Source organism: Artibeus jamaicensis, unplaced genomic scaffold (assembly GCF_021234435.1).
Source record: "Artibeus jamaicensis isolate MK-2021 breed Jamaican fruit bat unplaced genomic scaffold, CSHL_Jam_final contig_558, whole genome shotgun sequence".
In the NCBI taxonomy this organism is placed as follows: domain Eukaryota; kingdom Metazoa; phylum Chordata; class Mammalia; order Chiroptera; family Phyllostomidae; genus Artibeus; species Artibeus jamaicensis.
In genome coordinates, this window is record NW_026521886.1 from 7090968 (window position 1) to 7118002 (window position 27035).

The following is a 27035-nucleotide window of genomic DNA, read 5'->3' on the forward strand; positions in this document are numbered from 1 at the left end:
AGACCAGATGGAGTGCGGCACTGCTTTGCTTGGGATTTGTGTAAGCTCACTGTGCGTCCCCACCCTGCCATGCTCTGCCATCAGAGAGCCTGAGACTGCCATCAGTGTCTGTGATTTACAGCAGTTGGGTGTTTTAGGTATTCATGATTGACAAGTGCAGTTGGAAGACTAGGCTTATCTAGGATCAGGTTCCCTAGAAGCAGCTTCTCAGATGGGAGATCCTGTGTATGTGATTTATGGAGGGACTACTTTTGAAAAATCATGTACCACTCAGGGATCAGGCTAGGACAGAGGGTTCTAGCCTTAATTAGGGCAGGCTCACCCTAGCTGGTGTAGTCAGTGGCTTGAGTGTGGGCCTGTGAACCAAAGGGTCACTGATTTAATTCCTAGTCAGTGCACGTTCCTGGGTTGTGGGCCAGGTCCCCAGTTTGGGGCACATGAGAGGCAACTACACATTGATGTGTCTCTCCCTCTCTCCTTCTCTTCCCCTATCTCTAAAAATAAATTAAAAAATACTTAAAATATCTTTTCTTAAAAAAGGTCAGGGCAGGCTCTGCAGTGTTATTAGTATCTGTAGATTATGTCCTGGTATTTTCGAGTTACTCAGCCCTTGGTTAGTAGGGTGAGGGACAATGAGGCATAGCCCCTGGGCCTCTGGGCACAGCTGTGCTTACCAGCGAACATAGAGGATAGTGTGCAGAAGTAGGTCACTAATAGCCCACCATTACAGCAGCTGGAGGATTGTGGCCCCAGCCCATCTGGGCCCTGTTGTGGGGCAGGGGCACCGACGCCATCCCCTGTGATATCCACAAGGATAGCAAAACAAAGAAGGCAGCCTTGGAGATCCTTGGTTGAACCATCTCCATCTTCTGGGAATTTCCAGCTGGGCTTGGCAAGGTTTCAGATCACAGAAAGCTCCAGAACATCTTCAAAAAGCAGCAGGCTGGGATCAGGCAGGAAACCTGGCACCAGTTCTGTTAGGGCATGTATAGAACATGCTATTCTTATAAATAGATCTCTTATCAAACAGATGTCCTGTTATATTCATGGGTACATGTATTCCTCTTGTTCCCGTGGGATTTTGGGGAGCTGGGCTATTGCTGCATAATTCTTTTTTCAGTTGTCTTTGAAATTAGTACTTGAATTATTTGTCTAATGAGTGGGCATCAATTTAATAGATATAATAAAGTCATTACACATAAAAAGAAAATCAGAGCACAGTGGGGTGGGTGATAGGGAAAAGTGAGCATGAGCTCTACAGTTTCCTCTGTGTCCCTAAAACTACAGCTTCCCCACTCTGAACTATTTTCTTCATCTTTTATCTGAGACTCCCTACGCCTTTACTGCTGTGATGGTTGGAGACGAAGCACAGTGCTCTTTGTAGAATTGCTTCCTTCCCTGCCATAAAGGCAATCACAGGCACTGTAAAATCTTTTCTTGTGCAGCTGCTGGTGAAGAACATCCAGCTGGAAGATGGTAAGATGATCCCAGCCTCAAACTTCTTCAGGGGAGAAGACAACACTGCCCTTGAGCTGACAGAGGCAGAGCTGGTCACCATGGAGGCTGTGCGGGTAAGAGACCACTTCAGGGCTACTGTGTGGTTGTGCACTGCTCATAGGTTTTTTGAATCACATTCCCTGGAGTCAAGCTGTGCACACTCTCTGCGATTGTATATGCTGGCTCTAGGCACAGTGTTCTACCCCATTTTGGGCTTTCTATGTCCTCTTGCCCCTCTTCCCTCTAGCACTGGGACCCTGACTCTTCTAGGGACTCATTGTCAACAGTGCACAAATGAAACAGAAGCTAGCTGAAAAAGCCACGTGCCAAGACCAAGGTCCTATGAATATGTGCACTGAAACCTTCCAAAGAGACTTCCCTAGAGGGAGTACTCTGTGATGTGACCAGCCTAGGTGTTACAGTCAAGTAGACTCTATTCCAGCTCCCTCCTTATGATGCTAAGCAGTGCTTCTCTCTCTGAGAATCAGTCTCTTCCACCTGAGACCAGTAGGTGGTCACTTTCCAAAATAGTTTTGGATCTTTCTAATCTCCCGACCCATCACCCTCACCCTCACCCTGGGAGTCATGATATTGGTAATAGACTTATTTAATAGATGTTGGATAATTTTCAGACATTTCACTCATTAAATTATATATTTAATTATATATATATATATATATATATATATATATATATATATATATATATATATATATAAAATTAATCCTGTGATGGGAGGAGGCAGGCCAATCAGGAGGCCACATTGGTGAGTGTGGATGTTGACAAGTGCAGACTGCAGGATTCAGCAGGGGAGGGACACAAGGACATCAGGAATGTTCTCAGTCGAAAGCTGAATATTTGAATGTCTGTTTAAAAAAAGGAAAGAAAGAAAAGCCTGTTCATTCAAAAAATATTCTTGGAGCAATTGTTATGGCCTTGGCCCTAAACCTGTCCTGGAGTTACAGGGACAGCTGGACAAACTGGCCTTCTGGATCTTATAGCTGAGTGGCTCTCAGAGTGGGATGAGATTGTGTGTTTATAGAGGTAGGCCTGAGCCAAAAGCTGCTATACCTGAGTCCATCTGTGAAATGGAAAGAATAAAACCTGCCTCTGTGGATGCTGTGAAAAGTAGAGAAGAGAATACATATGAAAAAGGTCAATTTAGTAGTACTAATTAGAATCTCAGAAAATATTGTTAATGAGCCTAACAGTCATCAAAAGAATCAGATACTTCTAGAGTGTGTGTGTAGTATTCCAAACATTTCAGGAATAATAGAGTATTTAAGTACTACAACTTTATGAAATTGGTGCTTTTATTACCTTCATTTCCCAGCTGAGGAATCTAAATTGAGGCAGAGTCATGGCTAATGAGGAGAGTGCTCAGGCTGGTGTCCTCATCTCCACTGTTACCCATATGGCCTCTTGATCATTAGCATTGCTGCCATTGTGCCTAATGGTCAGAGCTAGGCTGGGCCCTCTTAAGCTGTGTGGTCTGGAGGTAAACTAGGTGGAGGGGAGATGGCCAGGGAGGAGAGGCCAGTGTGGGGACAGCTGCAGTTCCACAGTATTGGTGGAGAGGGTTTGACCTGGTGGCCATAGCAGGGGTCAGCCCATGTTCCTCATTTAACGGAGTTCACCAGGCATCCATCATGGACTGAGGCAAGCCATGGACAACCAAGCCCAGCATCACACCCTCCTGAACTGAAGCTGTGCATGTGGCACAAACGCTATGTGTACTTTGCTCCTCTGTACTCCAAGAGCTTTACCTGCCTCATGCAAGTGATCCTCCCATTGTGTTATCAGCCCCTGGCAGATGAGGAAGCAGAGGCACTAACATGCTGCCTGCATCCAGGATCAAGCCAGGATCTAAAGGAACCTTTGTGGCTTTGAGGTACACTGCCTTTCATAGGTTCAACATGCATCCAATAAGGGCTAGTGCATCTAGCAGGCACCAAGTAGTGGTATGCTCACATACTAGTAGGTGACTGGTGGCCCCAGGGAACATGAACCTGAGGAAGGTAGCCACTGCCAACGGAGCCATCAGGAAAGGTTTCAGGGAAGAGGTGATGCAGAAGTTGGCTCTGAAGGATGCCTGTGATTTAAATGTGAGTTGGGGGTTCAGGGAAAGCTGTTGCCAGGGGGCAAGGGCTTAGGTGGAGGTGTGAAGGCCAGGCAGCAGTTGTGTGGGGACAGGAAGTGACTCATTGTCACTGCTGATGGTCACACTGAGGGTGGGAAAGGTAAATCCAGGAGACCTTCCAAGAAGGAAAAAGGGGAGCCAGGAAGTGGTTGGGCTACGGGTGATAGGGGTCTGGTCATAACTGGGCCTGCCTACTCCCCATCAGTGACCAGTCATGGCCTGGAGCTCAGATGGAGTATGAGACCTCTCCTGGCTCCTGTCCTGAGGTCTGGCTGAGAGCCTGTTGAGGAAACAGTCATTCCATCCTGACCTTCCAGGCAACCCTCTTGGTAGACTGGCTGGATGCTGCATTCTCCATGCTCACCCACAAGGCTGCCTGGTGGGCACTGCTGCTCTCCACAGGTCCAGAGACAGAAGGCACAGAGCCAGCTATCCTGTCAGTAAGAACAAGGCTCAGGCCTCCTGAGCCCATCCATTTGCCTTGTTTTACCCTCAAAACTACCTCCATTTTGCTCTCTTCCACCCTGTAGCAGCCCCACACCTTGTCATGCTGAGGATATCCAAATCTAGACAACAGCACCAGGGTGAGAACAGAGTAAGGAGGGGGTACAGCTCAGGAAGATCTGGGCCCTGCCTTTCTTGTCCCCAGCCATGCCCTCAGCTTACCATGTCCACCCTGCTACCACTGCTGGACTGCCATAAGGGTACCAGTCCGTGGGGTCAACGTGAGGTAGGAATGAGAGCAGCAGCAGTTGAGTGGTTTGGGTTGTGACAGCTTCTCCTTCCCCTGGGAGTAGTCAGTCCAGGACCTTCAGGTTCCTCAAAGCAACTGTATCTTGGAGTGGACCAAGAGCCAAGCCAGATACCAGGCCATCCATGTACACATCAGGGGCTGCTCTCACCCAGCTGACACCTGCTCCCAGCTTCCCTAGGAGCTGTATTCTCACTCTACCTCTTTTTTCAGACTGTCTGGAAACGTATTCTCCCCAACATCCTGGAAGTAGAAGACTCTACTGATTTTTTCAAGTCAGGGGCTGCATCTGTGGATGTTGTAAGGTAAGGCCAGGAGTGAAGGAGTCCCATCCCAGGTGTCTGAGGCGGTGTCACCCATCAGCCCAAACTTTAACGTCCAGAAACCACCACCATTTGTTATGCTCATGATTATGCAAGTAATCCAGAAAGGGCCCATTAATGCAGGCCTGGCAAGCCACCTTGAATAGGCTACAGGTCAGTGGATTGTCAGGAGCTGGGACAGCTGAGTAGGTATGTACTACTGCTAGCTGGCTTCTCACCATCATGCCTGATACCTGGGCAGGGAAGGCTAGCAGCTGCTTTGTGGGCACCCCTGACCAGACACTTGCATGTGGCAACTTGGGCACTTGGACTCTGTAGCTGCTCACAGTGCTGAGAATGAGAGTGTCAGCCAACAAGGCAGGTGTGGTATCGTTATTCATCATCCAGCCTGGAAAATCTCATCACATCACTTCCACTGACTTGATTGGTGTCAGCAGTCGCAAGCCTATCCTGGTTCACGGGAAAAGGTATGGAGCTAAGGCCCACCCCTCAGTGGGAAAAGTATCAACTAATATGTGGCTCTGGTTTAAAACTGCCAGTGAAAGCCAATGCATGCAGAGGAAGAGGGGAACAGGCAGGTAGAGCCTAAGCAGATGAATCTAACCTTATAAGTCTTCCCGTCAGGTATATATTGGGGGTGAAGGAATTATGAATGTAGTATTTAAAAAATGGAGGTATAACTTTATGTACATTGAAATGCATAAAACTTTTAACAGTTTGGTAAGCTACAGTTTAACTTGTAAACCCACACAAGCTATATTATATATAATATATAGATTATATTATATATTACATATATAACTTAAGTTATATCTTTTTTAATTTTTTAAAAAGATTTTATTTATTTATCTTTAGAGGGGAAGGGAAGGAGAGAGGGAGAGAAATATCAATGTATGGTTGCCTCTTGTGTGTCCCCTGCCGGGAACTGGCCTGCAACCCAGACATGTGCCCTGACTGGGAATCAAACCACGATACTCTGGTTCACAGGCCTGAGCTCATTCCACTGAGCTACACCAGCCAGGGCTAACTTAAGTTATATTTTAATCAAAATAGACACCAGCCTCAGCCCAGGAGGTTCCCTCCTACTCCTTGCTAGTCAGTGGCCCCTGGCCGATGAACAATCTATCACCATAGATTGGTTTAACATTTCTTCAACTTCCTATGAATTTCCCTGCTTGCCATTTAACAGTGCATAGAGAAGGATGTGGAATGTATTAGAACATCTTTGCTTATAATCAATAGTAACTTAATTTAGGCTGGTTTAAGCAAAAAAGCCAAAAAATAAAAGTTCAGAAATCTATAATAGCTTTCTTTAGACATAGCTGACTACTCTAATGGCTCAAATTATGTCATTAAATTTGTCACCATCTGTTGCTTTATTTGGGGGCAAGATTTTTTTTCTCATAGTGATAAGCACAGTAGCTCTGGTCAAATTTCTGGTCTTTTAACTTTCCCATTGAAGCGGGAGGTTACCTCCTCAGCAGTTTTCACATAAATCCTTGACTTGAATTTAGTGGCTGTGGGGGAGTCATGAACCAGTCATACGCCACGGGGAGGCATGCTCTAACTGGCCTAAGCTTGGACATGTGCCTACCTCTGGAGCCAAGGGTTGAGTTGACTAATTCAACCCACATCTCTGAAAAGAGGCAGATGGCTGTTCCCTTGGAAAATACCAATGTTCCCAGGAGCAGGAGAACTGGGTGCCAAGAAGGCAGAAACAAAGATGTCTACCAAAAGTGGGGAGAGATTTCTTGTACTTCAACTGGGTTCACTTAAGTGTCTGCAGTCAGCTGTAAGCTGGGTGCTTTAGGTTGGCCCCTTCAGCAGCATAACCCAGGCTTGTTCCAGCAGTGGTAGTTAGGTGGTGGTAGGGTCCTAGAAAAAGGAACAGAATGAACACATCACCTCCGTGTATTCTGTTGGCCAGAGCAAGTCAAATGGCCAGCCCAGCTTCAAATGGTGGGGAAATGGACTCTTCCTCGTAATGGCAGTCCCAGGTTTGCAACATATATAAAAGGGCTGAATTGGGCCTGTGTACTTAGAAATCTTGGACACCATTAGTCCTTTGTATTCTGACTTATTTGTATGGTGTAAAGTACACAAAACATGTTTTGTTAAAAATAATGTTTAGTAAAAGAGTTTCCGACACCTGGGAGAATGATGTTCAGAGGCCAAGCCAGGCTTTCCTAGTGCTTCTGAGCTGAGGTTGATGGAGAATGCAGAGAAAATTAAGTCTTTTTGTTTGTTTTCTAAATAGTTAAGAGCATATGTCCTTTTGTTTTTATTAACTACAAAAACAATGATGTATAGTAGATCTCTCGAACTTTTTCATGTTTTATGACTAATACTTTATACCCATTGAACAGCAACTCTCCATTTTACCCTCCTCCCAGACCTTGGCAACCATCCTTCTTTAGATGCCTTATGTAAGTGGAATCATGCAGTATTTATCCTCCTGTGACTGGCTTATTTCACTTATGTGTGATATCCTCTAGGTTTACCATGTTGTGGCATGTAATAGGATTTTCTTCATTTTTTAATTTTTAATTTTATTTTTTAATATATTTTATTGATTATGCCATTACAGTTGTTCTATTTCCCCCTTAATTCCCCTCCACCCTGCACACCCCTCCCCCACCATTCCCCTCCTTTAGTTTATGACCACGTGTCTCAAGTTCTTTAGATTTTATATTTCCCGTACTATTCTTGCCCTCCCCCTATCTATTTTCTACCTACCATCTATGCTACTTATTTTCTGTACCTTCTCCCCCTTCTCCTTCACAACACCCATTTATAATAAAAACACTCAGCAAAGTGGGAATAGAGGGAGCATTTCTCAATATAATAAAGGCCATATATGAGAGACCTACAGCCAACATCATACTCAATGGGCAAAAACTAAAAGCTTTTCCACTACGATCAGGAACAAGACAAGGATGTCCACTTTCACCACTTCTATTCAATATAGAATTGGAAGTTTTAGCCACAGTGATCAGGCAAGAAAAGGAAATAAAAGGCATCCAAATAGGAAAGGAGGAAGCAAAACTGTCACTGTTTGCAGATGACATGATAGTGGACATGGAAAATCCTATAGACGCCACCCAAAAAATGCTGGAACTAATTAATGAATTTGGCAAAACAGCTGGTTACAAAGTCAGTATCCTGAAATCAAAGGCATTTTTGTATACCAACAATGAATCAGCAGAAGCAGATATCAAGGAAAAAATCCCATTCGATATAGTGAAAAGAAAAATAAAATATCTGGGAATAAACCTAACCAAGGAGGTAAAAGACCTGTATGCAGAAAACTACACAGCACTGAAGAAAGAAATCAGGGAAGACACAAACAAATGGAAACATATTCCTTGTACATGGATTGGAAGAATTAACATCATCAAAATGTCCATACTACCCAAAGCAATATACAGATTCAATGCAATACCTATTAAAGTACCAATGGCATATTTCACAGACATAGAACAAACACTTCAAAAATTTATATGGAACCATAAACGACCCGAATAGCAGCTGCACATTTGAGAAGAAGAACAAAGTAGGAGGGATCACAATACCTGATATCAAACTGTATTACAGGGCCACTGTAATCAAAACAGCCTGGTACTAGCATAAAAACAGGCACATAGACCAATGGAACAGAATGGAGAGCCCAGAAATCAACCCAACTCTCTACAGTCAATTAATATTCGACAAAGGGGGCAGTAACATAAAATGGAGTAAAGATAGCCTCTTCAGCAAATGGTGTTGGGAGAACTGGACAGCTACATGCACAAAAATGAAACTTGAGCACCAACTTACACCATACACCAAAATAAATTCAAGGTGGATAAAAGACTTAAATATAAGCCATGGCACCATTAAAGTCCTAGAGGAGAACATTGGCAAGAAAATCTCAGATATTTCACGCAGCAAAATTTTTATTGTTATGTCCCCTAGAGCAAGGAATATAAAGGAAAAAATAGACAAATGGGATCTCATCAAAATAAAAAGCTTCTGCGTGGCTAAAGAAAACAGTATTAAAGTAAAAAGACAACCAACTGTATGGGAAAACATATTTGCCAATGATACCTCAGACAAAGGTTTAATCTCCAAAATATACAAAGAACTTACAGGACTCCACTCTAAGAAGACAACCAACCCAATTAAAAAATGGGAAAAGGACTTGAACAGACACTTCTCCAAGGAGCACATACAGAATATCCAGAGACACATGAAGAGATGCTCAATATCGTTAGCTATCAGAGAGATGCAAATTAAAACCACAATGAGATACCACTTTACACCAGTCAGGATGGCTATCATAAACAAAGCAACAAACAACAAATGTTGGAGAGGGTGTGGGGAAAAGAGGTCCTTAGTTCACTGTTGGTAGGATTGCAGACTAGTACAACCATTATAAAAAACAGTATGGAATTTTCTCAGAAAAATAAAAATCGACCTGCCTTTTGACCCAGCAATTCCACTGCTGGGATTATATCCTAAGAATCCTAAAACATCCATTTCAAAGTACCTATGTACCACAATGTTCATAGCAGCACAATTTACAATAGCCAAGAGTTGGAAGCAACCTAGGTGCCCATCAGTAAATGAATGGATGAAAAAATGTGGTACATATACACAATGGAATTCTATGCAGCAGAGAGAAAGAAGGAGCTACTACCCTTTGCAACAACATGGATGGAACTGAAAAGCATTATGCTGAGTGAAATGGGCCAGGTGTCAAAAGACAAATACCATATGATCTCACCTTTAACAGGAAGCTAAACAACAAAACAAACAAGCAAGCAGAAAAAAAAAAACAACAAAGACACTGAAATAGAGAACAAGGGGATAGTGACCAGAGGGGGAGAAGGAAGGGAAGTTAAGGGGAAAAAGGGGGAGGGATTTGGAGGAACAAATAGGAAGGACACAGGGATGAGAACTAAGGGGGGTGGAAAAGGGAGGGAGGTGGGGAGCAAGGGGCGGGGGAGGCTTGGATGGGAAAAATAGACAAAAAACTGTACTTGAAAAATAACTAAATAAAATTAAAAAAAAATAAAATAAAACAAAAAAAAATAAATACATTTTTTAATTAAAAAATAAATAAATAATTGGGTTATTTGTGGGATTTTTCTGTTAAGTTATAGGAATTCCTTATATTTTGGATATTAACCTCTTAACAGAAACATGGTTTGCAAATATTTTATCACATTCTGAAGCTGCCTTCTCACTTGGTTGATTGTTTCCTTTGCAGTGCAGAAGCTGTTTAGGTTCACGTTGTCCCACTCGCATTTTTTTGCCTGTGATTTTTGTCACATCCAAGAAATCATTGCCAACACCAATGTCACGAAGCTTTTCCTTTGTTTTCTTCTGGGAGTTTTATAGTTTCAGGTATTACATTTAAGTCTTTAATATTTTGAATTGATGTTTATCCAACAGAGGTGTAATGGCCACCATAATGAGAAAGTAACTTTGTACTGAAAGATGAAGCGGACCACTACATAGACTATAACAGAATTTATTGTAGGGAAATTTACTTAATGGGAAGATAGGGTCATAGCAGAAGAGACAACCCAGCAACTCTGTACAGATTAGTCTTCACTAACAGACCCCTATTACTGTAATTATTTAATAGGATAACTCAGGTGCTAATGACTGATAGGACAAAGGACAAGGAACACAGTGGCACCAGGGGCCATACCTCCCAGTGATCTTGTGATAGATGATTGTTTGTAATCTATACTATTAGTGGTTTGATATTTATCATTGTTGTCATGCCATTCTAGTTGTTAATAACAAAAATTTATATGACTACATTCTAAGAAACACAGATAATCATCAACTGGCATTGATATGCTTACTAAGGACAGTGAAGTTGATCAAAAGTCACAGTATAAAAGGACACAATAATGGAGATGGTTTTGTTCACATCTACATCTATATAATTGTGTATAATTTAAGATAAAAGTATAATTTCAATCTTTTGCATATGGATATTGTTTTTCCAATATCATTTATTGAAGAGACTATCCCGTTGTATATTCTTGATACTGTCTTGTAGATTACTTGATTTATTTCTGGGCTCTGTATTCTGTTCTGTTGTTCTATATGTGTTTTTTATTTTTATTATTTTTATACTTTTTAATATCAATCTAATATATTTTAGATATTTTAATTTTTCTCCTCTTGGGAAATACATTTAGCATAGTGTAGAAAACACTTCATGACATTTTCATATAAGATGAAATGTTTCATACATAACATTTCATACATAAACATGAAATTTGTTGTAGAAATTTAAAAAAATATTTTATTTATTTATTTTTAGAGAGAGGCTAGGAGAGGGATGATGAGAGGGTGAGAAATACCAATGTGAGAGAGAATCATCAATCAGTTGCCTCTTGCATACCTCCTGACCAGGGACTGAACCTGCAACCCAGCCATGTGCTCCAACTGGGAATCAAACCTGTGACCACTTTGTGGGATTACACACAACCAACTGAGACACTCCAGTGAGGGCTATATATCTGTCTTTATCCCAATACCATACTGTCTTTATTACTATGTCTTTGTAACCTGTTTTGAAACCAGGAAGTATAATGTCTGCAGCTTTGTTCTTCTCAAGATTGTTTTGGCTACTCAGTATCCTTTGTGGTTCCAAATGAATTTTAGGACTTTTTTCTATTTCTGTAAAAATCAATTGGGCTTTTCATAAAGAGTATGTGGAATTTGTAGATGGCCTTGGCTAGGGTGATCATTTTAACAGTATTAACTCTTTAAAACCATGGACATGGTATCATTTATTTGTGTCTTTATTTCAGCAACATTTTATAGTTTTCAGTGTATAGGTCTCTTACCTCTTTGGTTAAGTGTATTCCCTGGTATTTTATGATTTTCACTTCTATTGTAAATGAGATTCTTCTCTTATTTTCATTTTTAGATTTCTCATTTTTAGTGCATAGAAGTACAAATGACTTTTCCATGTTGATTTTGTTTCCTGAAACTTTACTAAGTTGAGTTACTAGTTCTAACACTATTTTATTGATTTAAAGGGTCTTCTACATATAAGATCATGTTATCTATGTACAAAGCTAATTTTTCTTCTTTCTTTCCAATTTAGATGCCTTTTATGTATTTTTCTTGCCTAACTGTTCTGGGTGAAACTTACCCTATGCTGGATGGAAATTGCTAGAACGGATATCTTTGTCTTGTTGCTGATCTTAGAGGAAAAGATTTTAGACTTTCCTCACTGTGATGTTAGCTGTGGGCTTGTCATACATAACCTGTATCAGGTCAAGAGACTTTTCCTAGTTTGTTGAGTGTTTTTATTATGAAAGGTGTTGAATCTTGCAAAAAGCTTTTTCTCAACCTATTGAGATGATTATCTTATTTTGCCATGTATAACGCACATTTTTTGCCGAATTTTTAAAAGATTTTATTTATTTATTTTTAGAGAGAAGGGAAGGGAGGGAGAGAGGGACACATCAATGTGTAGTTGCATCTCAGGCGCCCGCTGTTGGAGGCCTGATCCGCAACCTTGATTGGGAATTGAACCAGCGACCTTTTGGTTCACAGTCGACACTCAATGCACTGAGCCACACCAGCCAGGGCCCTTTTCAACAAAAGATTTTGTTTATTTATTTTTAGAGAGAGGAGAAAGGAGGGAGAAAAAGAGGGACAGAAACCAAATTTTTGAGGGAAAAATAAGGATGCACATTATATATTGATAGTACTAATTCCATATCTATATAAATGTTTTTTATTCTTTTATTTATGTTTATGTGTTAAAAGTATAACTCTAGAAAGCAATAATGATATCCATGTGCAAAATAATATCCTGGAATATGATTATCAGTTATTTTTAACTTACAACGAACTTGCAATGAAAGAAGTTTTGGCCAATGATTCAATGAAATGTAATGAAGAGTGACATATTGTTATTCACAGAGTAAAACAGATGATGCTGATTATTATCCACTTGATAACATAGCTGATGCCAATTGTTCTTTCTTGTTAAGATAGGTGATGCCAACTTTATTACCATAGAGTAAACAGTGTGACATTTCCTCATACACTTTAAGCAGGAGAAATTATTGGAAAATTCCTTGGAAAGTATTGAAATGGTTTTTGTACACTGCAAATTTTACTGTGAAAGCTATTAAATATGCTAAAAAGTATGGAAACAGAACTGCTGAGAGAAACTTCAGACCTCCTCCCACAGGGAGTGTCATCAGATTGTGGGGCACCAGGAAGAAAAGCCTCTTCAGATGCCAGGACAGAAGAAGGCAATGTAAGGGAAACCTCCAAAGAGAACAGAGTGGAGCAGGAGGTGGTTTCTGGAGCAGCATCAAACTGGGATCTCTGTTCTGACCAAGATGATACAAGAAGGTAAAAGGATTGCATAAGAAAATAACATTGATGATTTCGCAAGACATCTAAATGGTGCTTTAACTTTATGAAGAGAGAAGGCTTGAGCATGAGTACACAAATGACACTTGCCCCAAAGATTCCAGCAGCCTATGAGAATCCTACTTTGGAATTTTATTCTTTTTTCAAAAACTGTTGTTCAAGCACAGTTTTCTGTCATTCATTCCCATCCCAGCCCACCCCACCCCCAATGCTCCCCACCTCCCTCCCATTTCCACCCCCCTTAGTTGTTGTCCATGTGTCCTTTACACTAATTCCTGTAAATACTTCCCTTTTCCCCCTGAAATTCCCTCCCCTCTCCCCTTGTTCAGTGTCCTCCTATTCTCTATATCAGTGTCTTTGGTTATTTTTTGCTTGCTCGTTTGTTTTGTTGTTTAGCTTCCTGTTAAAGATGAGATCATACGGTATTTGTCTTTCAACACCTGGCTTATTTCACTCAGCATAATGCTTTCCAGTTCCATCCATGTTGTTGCAAAGGGTAGGAGCTCCTTCTTTCTTTCTGCTGCATAGAATTCCATCGTGTATATGTACCATAGTTTTTGGACCCATTAATTTATTGATGGGCATCTAGGTGGCTTCCAACTCTTGGCTATTGTAAATTGTGCTGCTATGAACATTGTGGTGCATAGGTTCTTTGAAATGGATGTTTTAGGGTTCTTAGGATATAATCCTAGCAGTGCAATTGCTGGGTCAAAAGGCAGGTCGATTTTTATTTTTCTGAGAAAATTCCATACTGTTTTCCATGGTAGTTGCATCAATCTGCAACCCCACCAACAGGACACTAGGGACCCCTTTTCTCCACAACCTCTCCAACATTTGTTATTTGTTGCTTTGTTTATGATGGCCATTCTGACCAGTCTAGAGTGGTATCTCATTGTGATTTTAATTTACATCTCTCTGATAGCTAGCGATACTGAGCATCTCTTCATGTGTCTCTGTATCTTCTGTGTGTCCTCCTTGAAAGACTGGACAGCTATGTGCAGAAAAATGAAACTCAAGCACCAACTTACACCATATGCCAAAATAAAATCAAGGTAGATAAAAGACTTAAATATAAGCCACGACACCATTAAAGTCCTAGAGAAGAACATTGGAAAGAAAATCTCAGATATTTCATGAAGCAACATTTTTACTGATATGTCCCCTAGAGCAAGGGACCTAATATGGGAAAACATATTTGCCAATGATACCTCAGACAAAGGTTTAATCTCCAAAATATACAAAGAACTTACATGACTCCACTCTAAGAAGACACCCAACCCAATTAGAAAATGGGAAAAGGACTTGAACAGACACTTCTCCAAGGAGCACATACAGAACATTCAGAGACACATGAAGAGATGCTCAATATCATTAGCTATCAGAGAGATGCAAATTAAAACCACAATGAGATACCACTTTACACCAGTCAGGATGGCTATCATAAACAAAGCAACAAACAACAAATGTTGGAGAGGGTGTGGGGAAAAGAGGTCCTTAGTTCACTGTTGGTGGGAGTGCAGACTGGTACAACCATTATGGAAAACAGTATGGAATTTTCTCAGAAAAATAAAAATCGACCTGCCTTTTGACCCAGCAATTCCACTGCTGGGATTATATCCTAAGAATCCTAAAACATCAATATCAAAGAACCTATGCACCACAATGTTCATAGCAGCACAATTTACAATAGCCAAGAGTTGGAAGCAACCTAGGTGCCCATCAGTAAATGAATGGATCCAAAAATTGTGGTACATATACACAATGGAATTCTATGCTGCAGAGAGAAAGAAGGAACTACTACCATTTGCAACAACATGGATGGAACTGGAAAGCATTATGCTGAGTGAAATAGGCCAGGTGCTGAAAGACAAATACCATATGATCTCACCTTTAACAGGAAGCTAAACAACAAAACAAACAAGCAAGCAGGAAAAAAAAAAAAACCAAAGACACTGAAATAGAGAACAAGGGGATAGTGACCAGAGGGTAGAAGGAAGGGAAGTTAAGGGGAAAAAGGGGGAGGGATTTGGAGGAACAAACAGGAAGGACACAGGGACGAGAACTAAGGGGGGTGGAAATGGGAGGTAGGTGGGGAGCAAAGGGTGGGGGAGGCTGGGATGGGAAAAATAGACAAAAAACTGTACTTGAAAAATAACTAAATAAAATTTTAAAAAAATAAATAAAGATGTCCTGGAGGTTCCCAAGACTCTCCTCATTTCTTTGAATTCTTGCTTCTTGACTCTTTTCTGTTTGGCCATTATTTGCTTTCTTCTGGTCCACTTCATTGATTTGAGTCCCAGTTTCCTTTTTATTGCTATTGGTTTCCTGTACAATTCCATTCATTTCAATCAGTTTTGCCTTCATATGTTTCTCTAATTTGTGGCTATAATCAACCAGTTCTGAGGATCCTGATCACCAGTGTTCTAAACTGTGCATCTGAGAGTTTTGCTATTTTTTCATCACTTAGATTTATAGGCTGTGGGGCTTTGAGATCTTCTTGAGCCATTTTTGGTCAGTTCACACCCTTTAAGTGTGAGGAGTGGAGCCCTGGACTCCCAGGTTGCTGAGTTGTGACGCTGTATGTGGGGGCGTGGTCAGACCAGGGAAATGACAGCATCCTCTGCTGTTTCGTGATGCTGGGTGAGGAGCAGAGGCTTAGGTGGTTCACCAGGGCTGGGCCACTCAGTCGCTGGGTTCTGAAGCCGTATGTGGAGGCGGGGTCAGAGCGAGGAAATGGTCCACCCTCCACAGCTGCTCGCCGCGGGGGGACCTACTGGGTCCCGTGCAATTGCAAACTCCCTCACTTGTCTATCCACGAATGTGCAACCACAATCAACCCGCAGCCTTGCTCTCTCATTGTTTCCGGAGGTAGCTCGCTGGGTCTCTCACTAGGTCCAACCCTGCGCCTAGATTCCGGGGCCTGAGTCATCTGACTGAGTTTTCCTGTGCTACCTGGCTCTGCCAGCTGCTGGTTTTGCCCCTCTTACTGGTCAGGCTGAAGAATTTGTTGTTAACAGACTTCCAAAAAGTTCAATTTTCTGTGTTCTGGCTGTGTTTTCTGTTGCTAATATTTAGTTGTCTCTAAACTTGGTTGTGTAAGAAAGCACAGTGTCTCCAACTATGCCTCCATCTTGGCAGAAGTCTCCATACCGTTTTCCATAGTAGTTGCACAAATCTGCAACCCCACCAACAGGGCACTAGGGACCCCTTTTCTCCACAACCTCTCCAACATTTGCTATTTGTTGCTTTGTTTATGATGGCCATTCTGACCAGTCTACAGTGGTATCTCATTGTGATTTTACTTTGCATCTCTCTGATAGCTAGTAATACTGAGCATCTCTTCATGTGTCTCTGTATCTTCTGTGTGTCCTCCTTGAAAGACTGGACAGCTACGTGCAGAAAAATGACACTCAAGCACCAACTTACACCATATGCCAAAATAAACTCAAGGTAGATAAAAGACTTAAATATAAGCCATGACACCATTAAAGTCCTAGAGAAGAACATTGGAAAGAAAATCTCAGATATTTCATGAAGCAACATTTTTACTGATATGTCCCCTAGAGCAAGGGACCTAAAGGAAAGAATCAACAAATGGGATATCATCAAAATTAAAAGCTTTTGCATGGCTAATGGAATTTCATTCTTATGTTGTCAATCTTCAACAGACTTACAATTTTGAGCTGTCCCAAATTGCCAATAAGGACAAGGTCCGACTTACATTTGATGTGCCATCCAACAGAACTGTGGACATCAAAGGAACAAAGACTATCGCTATTAAAACTAGTGGTCATGAAAAAAACACATTTCACTATTGTTCTAGCCTGTTGTACAGATGGGACAAAACTGCCACTTAACAATCATCTTTAAAAGAAAAACATTTCCAAAAGAAAAGATTCCAAGTGGAGTTATTGTCCATATGCATGAAAAAGGATGAATGAATGAATAAGGCATGAAAATATGGTTTAACAAAGTCTGGTCACAAAGGCCTGGAGGATTACTTAAAAACCAGCTCTGCTTCTTTTGATCACTTCAAAGCCCATGTTACACAAAGTGCAAAAGCAATCTCAGCAGGCTTGAAAACCCAACTTGCTGTGGTACCTGGTGGGCTAATCACCCAGTGCAACCTCTCGATGTGCCAGTAAACAAGCTGTTTAAGGCTCCAATAAAGAAAGAATGGATGTTGTGGATTTAGTCAGCTGGTAATGATGTAACGCCTTACCATTACCAGGATCCCACCAGGTAGGATCAAGAAAGCATCCATCACCCAGGTTTGTAATTGGATCCTAAGATCCTGGAACGGTGTTAAGAAGGAAGTGGTTGTGAAATCATTAAAAAAATGTGGCGCCAGCAATGCTATGGATGGAAGTGAGGATGGTGAGATTTACCAGGATGAGAAAAGTGACTTCAGAAGACACTGGTAATGCAGATATTGAAGAAGGTGATACTTCTGATGTTAACAGTGATGAAGAGTTCTTGGCCTTCCATGATGCATAAATATCATAAATTTGTTACCAGTACATAAAATTTCTTGTACCTTGTATCTGTTATTGTGTGTTGTAATTATTTGTAACATAAAATGTCTTGTATCATAATGTTTAAAAAATGCTAAAATTCCTTAATAATACAAAAAAGTATCTAAACATAAATAAGTAAAAATTGAATTAATTAAAATGAAAGATTTTTTTTCCTGAAAGTTTGGGCCAAAAACGCGGGTGCACATTATACATGGCAAATACAGTGTGATTTTTATCACTCATTCTGTTATAGTCAAATTGCATATATTGAACCATTCTTGCATCACAGGGATGAACCCTACTTGGCCGTGGTACATGATCCTTTTGATGTGCTGTTGAATTTGGTTTGCCAGTATTTTTTAAAATAATTTTTGCTTCTATATTCATCATGTACATTGGCCTGTAGTTTTCTTTTCCTGTAATATTCTTATTTGACCTAAGTGTTAGGGTCATGCTGACCTCATAAAATGAGTTTGGGAGTGTTCCCTCCTTTTCAGTTTTCTTTTTTTGGGAAGCATTTGAGAAGAATTGACATGAATTCTTTTTCAAATATTTGGTAAATTCATTAGTAAAACCATCTGGTCGTGAGTTTTTTTTGTGTTGGAAAGTTTTTTATTACCAATTTAATATATTTACTAGTAATTGGTTGCACAGATTTTTTATTTCTCAGTGCATCAGTTTTTTAATTGAATATTGTATTATTGTTCTATTATGGTTGTCCCAATTTTTACCCCCTTCCCCACCTCCACCCATTGCAACCCTGCTCCCCCAGTCAGTACTCACACTGTTGTCCATATCTGTGGGTCTTCCATACGTGTTCTTTGATTATTTGCTTCTCTTTCTATCCAGTATTATCCCCCTCCACTCTCCATTCTGGTCACTGTCAGTATGTTCCATGTTTCCACATTTCTGGTTCTATGTATGTTGTTCATTAGATTCCTCTTATAGGTGAGGTCATATGGTATCTCTCTTAAACCAACTGGCTTATATCAATTAGCACAATATTCTCCAGTTCCATCCACACTGTTGCAAAAGTTAGGAGTTCTTTCTTTCTGCTGTATAGAAAGAAACAGAATTTACACTATGGAATCATGGTGTAAATGTACCACAGCTTTGTGATCCACTCATTTACTGATGGACATTTAGGCTATTCCCAGTACTAGGCAACTGTAAATAATGCTGCTGTGAACATATGGGTGCATAGGTTCTTTTGAATTCATGTTTCAGGACTCTGAGTGTCTAATCCCAGCAGTGGAATTGCTGTGTCAAAACAGAGTTCCATCTTAAGTTGTTTGAGGAAATTCCACAGAGCTTCCCACAGTGGCTGCACCAGTCTGCATTCCCACCAACAGTGCGCTAGGGTTACCTTTTCTCCACATCCTCAGCAGCACTTGTTTGTTGTTTTGTTAATGACAGTCATTCTGACTGTTGTGAGGTAGTATCTCATTGTGGCTTTAATTTGCATCTCTCTGATGGCTAGTGATATTGAGAACCTTTTCATATTTCTATGGGCCCTCTGTTTGTCCTCCAAGCAGTAGTGTCTTTTCAGGTCCTTTGCCCATTTTTTAATTAGATTGTCTTCCTGGTGTGGAATTATGTGAGTTCTTTATATATTCTGGAGATCAAACCCTTGTCTGATGTATTATTGGCAAATATGTTTTCCGATGTGGTGGATCCCTATTCACTTTGATGATGGTTTCTTTAGCCATAAAGAAGCTTTTAAATTTGATGTAGTCTCATGTTTTTCCCGTATTTCTCTTACCCTAGGATATATACCGATGAAAATATTGCTGCATGGGGTATCAGAATTTTTTTAAAATTTATTTAGCTATTTTTCAAGTACAGTTTTCTGTCTATACTTTTATGGTGTTGTGGGGCAGCATGACAGAAACCTTTCCTCTTATCTGTAACAAACCTGGGAGCCTTACCAAGAAATGACCCTGTCCCTGGGGGGATGAAAGGGCTAATTTCCATCCTAGTAGGCATGCCATCCGTGATGATAGCTCATAGCCTCTGTTCAAAGCAGGTCCCAATTCATCAGGTCCCTGTTCTGGGCAGCAGATGTGTGGGGGCTCCAGCCACAGGACCCCCCATGGCTGCAATGGATGAGAATAAGTCTTCCAAGACATGATCTGCATGGGGAGAAAAGGTAGCTGATCTCTCAAAGAAGAAGGGCCAGGAGCCTTTTCCTCAATGGGTTTTTATTGGGTTTATCTGCATAGGAATACAGGTAAAGTTCATCAATCATTGTCAGGCAGTAAGGATCAAACAATAGATAACATTAAAAAAAACTATGAGGGCTTATTTTGAGTCAGGGTCAGATAGTTGAAGGGCCATAAAAGTTTGGGGAAACAAACTCACATCGTGCTTGGATCCTTATCGTTTAAATTGAGGGTATTAGCAAAGCCAGTTTCACAGGATTTTATGCCTTCTTTCTTAGGCCTGATCACCCCTGGGAATCTGCTTTTTCCAGCACAGGGCCGCACCCACCTCTGGCATTGTTTCAGGCTTAAGTTGGGCCAGGGAAGTAAGGCAGCCAGGAGATTAGGAGACTTCTGGCAGAAAGAATGAGATCTCAGGCTATGTCAAAGCCATGGGGTGAGGGTCCATCACCCTTTTTCTCTAGCCCCCCAAGTTCTTCCCTGAGGGCCCCTCATGATGGTGCTTGTCTTAAGTTGTCCCTCCCTTGAGAAATCTTACCTGTCATTGGCTAACCAGTCATGCACTGGGGGCTAGGCAGGATGAAGTGGGCTGAGGTGGTGCTCCTGCCAGGGAGATAAGCTTGGTCTTCTTAGTGGCTTAGGGTCCCAGTCTGAAGTGGGCAAGAAAGCTCGGACATCTTAGCTCACTCTCACTCAGCCTTAGCCATGGGGAGTTACAGCTTCTGAAACCAGGCAGGGAGGTTCCCAACATGTTGTGAATTATATTTTATCCATCTTGAGTTCATTCCAGTGTATGGAGTAGGTTTGTGGTCCAGTTCCTCCCTCCCTCCCCCTCCCCTCTCCCCCCCTCCCCTCCCTCCCCCTCCCTCCCCTCCCTCCCCTCCCCTCCCTCCCTCCCCTCCCCTCCCCTCCCTCCCCTCCCTCCCCTCCCCTCCCCTCCCTCCCCTCCCCTCCCTTCCCTTCCCTTCCCTCTTTTCTTTCTTTCTTTTCTTTCTTTTCCTGTCCAGATCTCCTAACACCATTTATTGAATAGGGTATTTTTGCTTCATTGTTTGCTCCTGCTCCCTTTGTCAAGTATTAATTGACCATAGAGACATGGGTTTATTTCTGGGCTCTCTATTCTGTTCCATTGATCTATGTGTCTGTTCTTATGCCAGTACCAGACTGTTTTGATTACCACGGCCTTGTAGTATAGTGTGATGTCAGGTATTGTGATCCCTCCCACTTTCTTCTTCTTTCTCCAGATTGCTGAGGCTATTTGGGGTCTTTTCTGGTTCCATATAACTTTTTTAAATGTTTGTTCTAGATCTGTGAAATATGCCATTGATATTTTAATAGGGATTGTATTGAATCTATAGGTTGTTTTGTGTAGTATGGGCATTTTAATGAATTAATTCTTTCAATCCATGAACACAGTATAAGCTTCCATTTATTTGTATCTCTCCTTAATTTATTTCTTCAGTGTTTGGTAGTGTTCCAAACACAGGTCTTTTCCCTCCTTGGCTAGGTTTATTCCTAGGTATTTTATTTTTCTTGTTGCTATATCAAATGGGATTTTTTCCTAGTTTCTCTTTCTGATATTGCATTGCTGATGTACAAAAATGCCATTGATTTATGAATATTGACTTTGTATCCTACTATATTGCCAAATTCACTTATTAGGTCAAGTAGAGTGGTAAAGACTAGGTGAAATTTTTGGTGGAGACTATAGGGTTTTCTATGTACCCTATCATGTCACCTGTGAATAATGACAGTTTTACTTTCTCTTTTCCAATTTGGTTGGCTTTTATTTATTTTTCTTGTCTGATCACAGTGTCTAGGACTTCCAGTACTATGTTGAATAAGAGTGGAGAATGCAGACATGCTTGTTTTGTTCCTGATCTTGAGGGGAGATCTTTTAGTTTTTGCCCATTGAGTATAATGTTGGCTGTAGGTTTCTTACATATGGCCTTTACAATGTTGGGGAATGCTCCCTCTATGCCCGCTTTGCTGAGTGTTTTAATCATAGATGGGTGTTGTACTTTATCAAATGAACTTTCAACATTTATTGATATGATCATGTAATTTTTGTCTTCTGTATTGTTTATGTGGTGTATTATGTTTACTAATTAGCAGATATTGTACTGTCTTTATATCCCTGGGAGGAATCCCACTTGATTATGTTGTATGGTCTTTTTAATGTGTTCCTGGATCTGGTTTGCCAGTTTATTGTTGAGGATTTTAGCATATATGTTCATCGACAATATTGGCCTGTGGTATTCTTTCTTTGTTGTGTCTTTATCTGGTTTTGGATTTAGGTAGATGCTGACCTCATAAAAAAAGTTTGGCTGGGAAGGGAAAAATAGACAAAAAACTGTACTTGAAAAATAACTAAATAAAATTAATTACATAAAAAAAAGTTTGGGAGTCTTTCCTCTTCTTGGACTTTTTGGAATAGTTTGAGCAGGGTAGGGGTTAGCTCTTCCCTAAATGTTTGTAAAATTCTCCTGTGTAGCTGTGCACTCCAGGGCTTTTGTGTGCTGGCAGTACTTTTGTTTACGCTTTCAATTTCACTAGTTGTTACCAGTCTATTCAAGCTTTCTGCTTATTCTCAATTCAGTTTTGGAATATTTAATGTTTCTAGAAATTTGTCCATTTCACCCAGATTGTCCAGTTTCCTGGCATATAGTTGTTCATAGTAATTTCTTACAATCCTTTGTGTTTTTGTGGTATCTTTTGTAACTTCTCTTTGACTTTTGATTTTCTTTATTAGGGCCCTCTAATAACTTTTTTTTCTTGATGAATCTGGTTCTAAGCTTGTCAGTTTTTTGTATCTTTCAAAGAATCACCTCCTGGATTTATTGATCCTTTGAATTGTTATTTTGGTCTCTGTGTCATTTCATTCTCCTCTAATCTTGATCACTACTTTCCTTCTTGCTTTGTTTCTTGTTACTCTGGTTCTTCTAGATGTAGGCTTAGAGTGTTTGAGATTTTCTTATCTTTTTTGTGTAGGCCTGTATTGTTATGAACCTCACTATCAGAAGTGCTTTCACTGTCCCATAGGTTTTGAGCTGTTACATGTTCATTTTCATTTGTTTCCAGAAACTTTTTTGATTTCTTCTTTTATCTCATTGTTAAACCATTTATTATTTAATAGCATGCTATTCAGTCTCCATGTCTTTGAATGTTTTTGACTTTTTTTCTTGAGATTGGTTTCTAACTTCAGTTCATTTGGATTTGAGAAGATGCTTGATACAATTTCAATTTTCTTGAATTTGTTGAGACTTGTTTTGTGTCCTACTATGTGGTCTGTCTTTAAAAATATTCCATGTGCATTTGAGAACAAATGTACATTTTGCTTCTTTGGGGTGGAAGGTTCTTAATGTATCAATTAAGTCCACTTAATCTAGAGTGTTGTTCAATGCCACAATATCGTTCTTGATTTTTTGCTTGGGAGATCTGTACATTGTTGTCAATGCTAAATTCCCCTATGATGAGTGTGTTGCTGCCTACATTTTTCTTGAAGTCCTCCAAGATTTTCTTTTAATATTTAGGTGCTCCTATGTTAGGTGCATATATGTTTGCAAGGGTTATATATTCTTGATCGATCACTCCCTTAATTATTATGTAATTTGCTTCTTTGTCTCTTTTAATGGCCTGTTTTGGAATCTATTTTGTCTGATATAAGTATTGCTACCCCAGCTTTTCTTTTCATGTCCATTTGCTTGGTATATCTTTCTCCATCCATTCACTTTCAGTCTGTGTTGATTTTTGGTTCTGCTATGGGTCTTTTGCAGACAGCATCTATGCATGTCATGTTCTCTTAGCCATTCAGCTGCCTTATGTCTTTTGATTGGAGCATTTAACCATTTACATTTAAGGTTATTATTTATAGATTCATATTCATTGCTATTTTTCCCTTTGTACTTCTGTTCCTTTCTCTCCCTTTTTTCCCCTTTATTTTCTTAAAGTAGGCCCTTTAGCATATCTTGCAATGCTGGTTTGGTGGAGATGTATTCTTTTAGCCTTTCTTTTTGCCTGGGAAACTCCTTATTTTGCCTTCCATTTTAAATGAGAGCTTCGCTGGGTAGAATAGTCTTGGTTGCAGGCCTATGCTTTTTATTACTTGAAATATTTCTTGCCATTCCCTTCTGGCTTGTAGTGTTTCTGTTGAGAAATCAGCTGATAGCTGATTATCGGAGCTTCCTTGTTATGTTACTGGCTATTTTTCCCTGTTGCCTTTAAGATTCTCTCTGTGTCTTTAAATTTTGCCATTTTAACTACAAAGTGTCTTAGGGCAGGTCTCTTTGGGCTCATCATGATTAGGACCTTCTATACTTCATGGACTTGTGTGAATTTTTCCCTTATCAGTTTAGGGAAGTTTGCTGTCATTACTTTTTTCAAACAAGTTTTTGGTCCCTTGCCCCACTACTTCTTTTGGTATCACTGGGATACAAGTATTATTACATTTCATGTTGTCCTACAGCTCTCTGAAATACTCTTTGTTCTTTTTGGATCTTTTTTTGCTTTGTTGTTCTGCCTGGCAGTCTTTTGCTACCTTGCCTTCCAACTCTCTAATCCAATCTTCTGCTTCATCTAGCTTGCTTTTAACCCTTTCTACTGTGTTCTTCATTTTAGATATTATATTCTTCATTTCCTCCTGGCTGTTACTGATAGCTTCTGTGTCCTTTTTCCTGCTGGTATAGTTTATGTTAAGTTCCCTGTAGTTCTTACTGACCTCCTTGAGCATTCTTACAACCATTATTTTTAACTCAATGTCTGGTAGTTTTCTTACCTCAATTTCACTTAGCACTCGTACTAGGGATTTCTCCTTTCCTTTGATTGGGGGCAAAGAAACAACCCCCCAATCAAAGTGACTCTTCTTGTTTGTTTCTGCATATTAGATTGATCTGCTTTGACTCCCTGTCTTCACGGTGTGACCTTCTGTGGTGGCAAACCTGTGTAACTCAATGGTGTAGTCTCCTTAGTCTCCTGACATGGACGCTCTTGGAATGCATATAAAAGGACAGAAAAGAGAGAAAATAATGTAAATCATGAAGAAGACCACTTTGGAATTTGTCTCAATAGAATCCAGTGTTTATCACTTTTTTTTTTCTTTCTGGTTCCACACCTGGTAATGTCAGATGGTGTCCTAGTCTGGGCGTAGGCAGCCTGTTTGAGAGTAAAAGTAATCCACAGTCTGTGGCTATCTCCTGTTGCTTTGGCTGGTCCCCTCTGTTCTTCCCTGCCAGATTTCCATCAGCCCAGGGCCCAGGAGTGATTCATTTAATGACCCAAGAGTTCTGCCAGGACCTTCTCCACCTGCTTCCAGAGGGGACCTCTGGTGCAATCTGGAGGGTGGGAACTCTGGGTCACCCCCAGGGGGCACTGTTCAGTCTTCAGGGAAGATGGTGGGAGTGTTTCCCTACCCCCTCACCACACACCCACACATCTTTTTCTGTCCCAGATTCTTTCTAATATTGTCTGGTTTATGGTGAATTAGCTGTTGTTTCTGGTGGGGGCCAGTCTTTGTAAAAGGAGCAGCTCTTTCCTGGACATGGAAGGCAGCTCTGTCTAGGTGCCGAGGCTGGACAGGGTCCTCAACACCCACTGTTGCTTCTGTATTTAATCTCTCTGATCTACAGTGTTCAGTGGATCAAGGTCTATGGAATATGTAGCTCGTAGTGTCTGGTAAAGGGCCATTTTAGAGCTTTTTCTTCTTTCGTCTTTGGAAATGCACCCAGCCACGGGCTTCTGAGCTCGGCCTCACTGATCTGCAAATCGTATAATCCTTCAGGTGAGTGTTGGCCTCATCTTTCTGTGAAAGGTTCTGCCTGGCTGTAGCAAATTTCAAATATTCAGCTTCTGGGCCATCCAGTCCCCAGCCTGCCCCTCTCTCGCGGGAGACTTGGGTTTGAATTCTCTCCACTTTGTACAGTCCTCTGCTCACCAGCCATGCTGTGCTGGGTCCTACAGTTCCTTCATGACTCTATCTCTCTGAGTTCTTTGTTGGGAGAGCTGCTGCACACAAACTCACATGTACTTGAGCACCAGGTCTCTGTTGAGTCTCAAGTCTTGCCTCAACTCCTCTTTTAAAAGAGTTTGTGTGTGACACTGCACTGCAGTACTGAGCCCTGGGGAGTCTGTTCTCTGCATGCTCCCTTTCCTCAAAAATCACAGTCAGAGTCTCTCTCAGTCAGAGCTGGCCACAACCCATCAGAGCTTGCCACAACCTGTCAGAGCCTCCAACAATTTTAGGTAAAGTTTCTCTCTGGAACTCTCCTGAGTGGCACAGGGAAGGTCTCTCAGTGATACTATAACATGGGGCAGTGGCAGGGCTCTCTTCCTGTTCCTTCCAGTGATTCGCAGCCTTGGGCAGGCCTGCTACCTCCACGCTGTTTCAGTCAGCACCTCTCCAGCTGTCTTTCTCTGCACCCAGAGCTCATGGTTCCTGGGGGGCTGCCTGCCCCCCAGTGCCATGCAGGTGGGCAGGCTCTTGCACACTCACACACACTCCCCCACACACTTGTCGACATAGACACTCACATGTGCTCTCATTCACTCTCCACTGGGTATTTTAGTTGATTGCTCTGTGGTTTAGCTGCAAAACCAGCCTGGGTCTAGGAGGAAATGGACAGAGTTTCCAGCTCTTCTGCAGCCATCTTGGATCTGAGTGCATCACCTTTGATGTATCATTTGCTTCTACCAATTTCTCCATTTCGTGTATGTTATCAAATTTGTCATATAATTTGCCATAGTATTCTCTAATGATCCTTTTCGTTCCTGCAAAATTGATATAAGCTCTCCTCTCTCGTTTATAATTCTAATAACTTGAGTATTTTTTGTTGTTTTTTTCTGGGTCAGTCAGCTAAAAGTTTGTCAGTTTTGTTAATATTTCCAAGTTACCAAGTTTTGATTTCATTGATTTCCTCTATTCTTTTGTTTCACTATTTCATTTTTTAAAAATAATTTTATAAAAATAAAAAACAACCAGAACTGACAGAAAATCGAACTGTATGGAAGTCCGATAACCAAGGAGTTAAAGCAGACACATTCTTCCAGACTGGTAGGAGTGGCAGAGACAGGCAGCTGGGACAGAGAGGGCTCACTGCAGAGTGTTGGCTGGTGGACCCAGTGAGGCGGCACATAGTGGAGGGGCATGGTGCACTAAACGGCTGGTGGACCAGGTGGTCCCACATTCGCTCAGATAAATCAGGCAAAACTAGGTATCTGGACAGACATGCAACCCACAGTCTCAG

The 27035-nt window shown here is 41.0% G+C and overlaps 1 protein-coding gene across 1 annotated transcript in view; it reads left to right on the plus strand.

Moving 5' to 3' along the window:
- The window catches only part of ALDH1L1 (aldehyde dehydrogenase 1 family member L1), a gene marked incomplete at its 3' end in the record, with an annotated part of 110404 nt that overhangs the window by 52517 nt on the left and 30852 nt on the right, over nucleotides 1-27035 (plus strand). Inside the window, 2 exon segments of the mRNA XM_053670282.1 lie at nucleotides 1446-1571; nucleotides 4603-4694. Of these exon segments, the coding sequence (XP_053526257.1) occupies nucleotides 1446-1571; nucleotides 4603-4694 (218 nt within the window).